The 2,374-nt window shown below is 44.1% G+C and overlaps 1 protein-coding gene across 1 annotated transcript; it reads right to left on the bottom strand.

The window, feature by feature from the left end:
• Positions 1-294: 294 nt before the first annotated feature.
• Positions 295-2,074, bottom strand: LOC147651588 (uncharacterized). The gene has a single exon (XM_086842856.1). It carries the CDS (start codon positions 1,974-1,976, stop codon positions 543-545), a length of 1,434 nt encoding a protein of 477 aa, XP_086698982.1. The 5' UTR covers positions 1,977-2,074; the 3' UTR covers positions 295-542.
• Between the last annotated feature and the right edge of the window lie 300 nt (positions 2,075-2,374).

Raw genomic sequence — 2,374 nt, 5'->3', positions numbered from 1 at the left:
TCCATGGAACTTCTCTGCCTCAGCTAGCTGAAAACTAACTAAAAGCAAAGGAGAGCTTTGTCCCGCTGTCTGTCTGTGCTGCAGACAACACAGTCTGGAACAGCATGAAGGGGAGTGCTGTTTCTGAACACAAACTGTGCGCTTCTTCTTTCCCCCCTGCTTTGCCCTCAGAGCCAGTCTTAAAGGTGCAGAACTTAATGTATAACATAAACAAGGTGGTTGGGGATACAAACATCATAAAGTCTGTCGCTAGAGGTCAGGGATTACCGGAGCTGCGGAAGACTGGCCTCATGCTTTCATGGTCAGCAAGTCTCAGTTTATTGAAATCTTATGCACAACTTATAATGCTTTTAATTAGCTCATACATATTGCAAAAGCTCAGCTCATTATTGGTCTGCTACTATTGACGCATATTGTTCTTTGTGGTTGGCCTTGCAGTTACCAGTTCCTTATCTTCAGCTTGCAGTTCTGCATATTTTGGCAGTTTCGATATCTTGTTATCTATGTAACTCTCTCTTCAGGGGCATACTGACCCTGAGGCCTCATACTTTAACTAACCTTACAGTATCATGTCCTTTCTCTCTTAGCCATTCTTCTGTCAGGCTCTCAACACTTCCCCCGTTTTCTTTAATGGTCAGCATAGACAATCGGTGGTTTTCAAACATTGTCATTACCGTACGCTGCAAACATTGCATTAAACAGGGTAAGATAATCATGATGGCCAAAATTACAAGAAGAATGACTAACCCCATCTGTACTAAATTTTTCAACCACCCCGTTATGCCTAGGGACTGCAACCATCCATCTACTCCCAATCCTTCTTGTACCCTCAAATGTGTAGTCAAATCTTGCAACTTCTTAATTTGTGCATGTATAGAAACAGAATGATCCGATAAATTCATACAACACATCCCTTCAAATTCATCGCAACCGTGTCCTTGCGCTAACAACAAAAAATCAATAGCAGCTCTATTTTGAAGCGTAGCATGCCTAATTGAATCTACATCTAGCAAAAGATCGGACAAAGCTTGCGATGTGGCATTAGTTTGTCTTGCAAGCCAACATCCCATTTTCCTCAATGTGCTCAAGGCTTGTGCGGTCCCAATACCAGGGACAAGGGACCCGAAAACTGTCTGCACTGGGCTCCAAAAGTCTGCATTATCATCACAATCCTTGGCAAAGGCATGAACAAACCTTCTCTCTCTATGCTTTTGGTGTCGGTGCAGGATCATTGATGTATTGGGTGTTAAGAGAGTCAATCGGCCTAGCGTGCATGGTCCACCTTCCATTCGTGAAGGGATCCCTGCCCAGGCTCGATCTCCACATATTAGAAACACACCGTCTGGCAGCCTGATAGGCGTGTTAGAGGATCTTGAGATGTTCTGCGTGGTGTAATTACACCACGCTGAGTTATTTCTATATATCGACAGAGATGAGTTAACATTGATGGGCAATGACTTATTAGGTCCTACTCCTCGGGAAACACTTGTCCAATTAAACCTTAAACAAGCATCTGCTAGTATGGATCCTAAAATCTCAAGCTCTTGTGGCTCAATTGCTAATGTAGGAAAATGGGGCATAATTTGGTCCCACTGATCTACATTGCCCTGGGGATTAGTGGAGTTACAGTTATGTGCTGATGATGGACAAGGCCAATTATCTAGAGGAATGCCTACAAGACAAGTGGAAAAAGGATTGCCTGGGGAGCTTAGGGCTAAACATATTGCTTCTTGGCCAGTTTTGTTAGCCAGCGTAACCCAAATATTTTCTTTGGGTTGTGCTGGTACATAAACACAATTAATCAATGGTAGCGTTGCAAGCACAAGCAAAAGCCATATCATAATGTTCTGTCGTTTAAAGGATCGCCACATTTGATCAGTGGCTTTTTTGATGGGGCCTGCAACGTCGATCAAAACGACAGCAGGTATGATCCCAACGATCTGGAGAAACTTGCCAATTTGTCGGGATCCGAACATCTTTTCCACAAACAGTATCAAGAATTGCAGAGTTGCTATCTGCGATGACACGGTCTACTGTGTGTCTCACTCTCCAAACCAGCTCCCTGAGATGTAAATCCTCCCTGTTCTCAATCTTTTGGACCGCGGTTCCAAATGGTTCTCCCACTAAGTCAACTAATGCTCTCTGGGGGGAGGCCCTCTGCCACTCAAAAGAGCAAACAAGGCACCAATACCCTCGTCCAAGCGCACGCTGTGACAACCAAAGAGTCTTTTCACACCCACCACACCTCAGTTTAACCCACGCAATGTGTTCAACTGAGTAATAATGAAGGCAATGCCTGGGGAGATAGCGTAAAAAATGATTATTCAGAGCTGGGAGCACAGAGTCTACTATCTCCTGTTCCGACTCAAACAGA

The sequence above is a fragment of the Cyanistes caeruleus genome, chromosome 9, assembly GCF_971803275.1.
Source record: "Cyanistes caeruleus chromosome 9, bCyaCae1.hap1.1, whole genome shotgun sequence".
Taxonomy (NCBI): domain Eukaryota; kingdom Metazoa; phylum Chordata; class Aves; order Passeriformes; family Paridae; genus Cyanistes; species Cyanistes caeruleus.
The sequence above is the reverse complement of the archived record's forward strand: the minus strand, read 5'-3'. Positions and strand labels throughout refer to the sequence as shown.

Coding starts and splice junctions, on each gene's coding strand:
- LOC147651588 (XM_086842856.1), bottom strand. CDS start 1,976: ATGTTCGGATCCCGACAAATTGGCAAGTTTCTCCAGATCGTTGGGATC.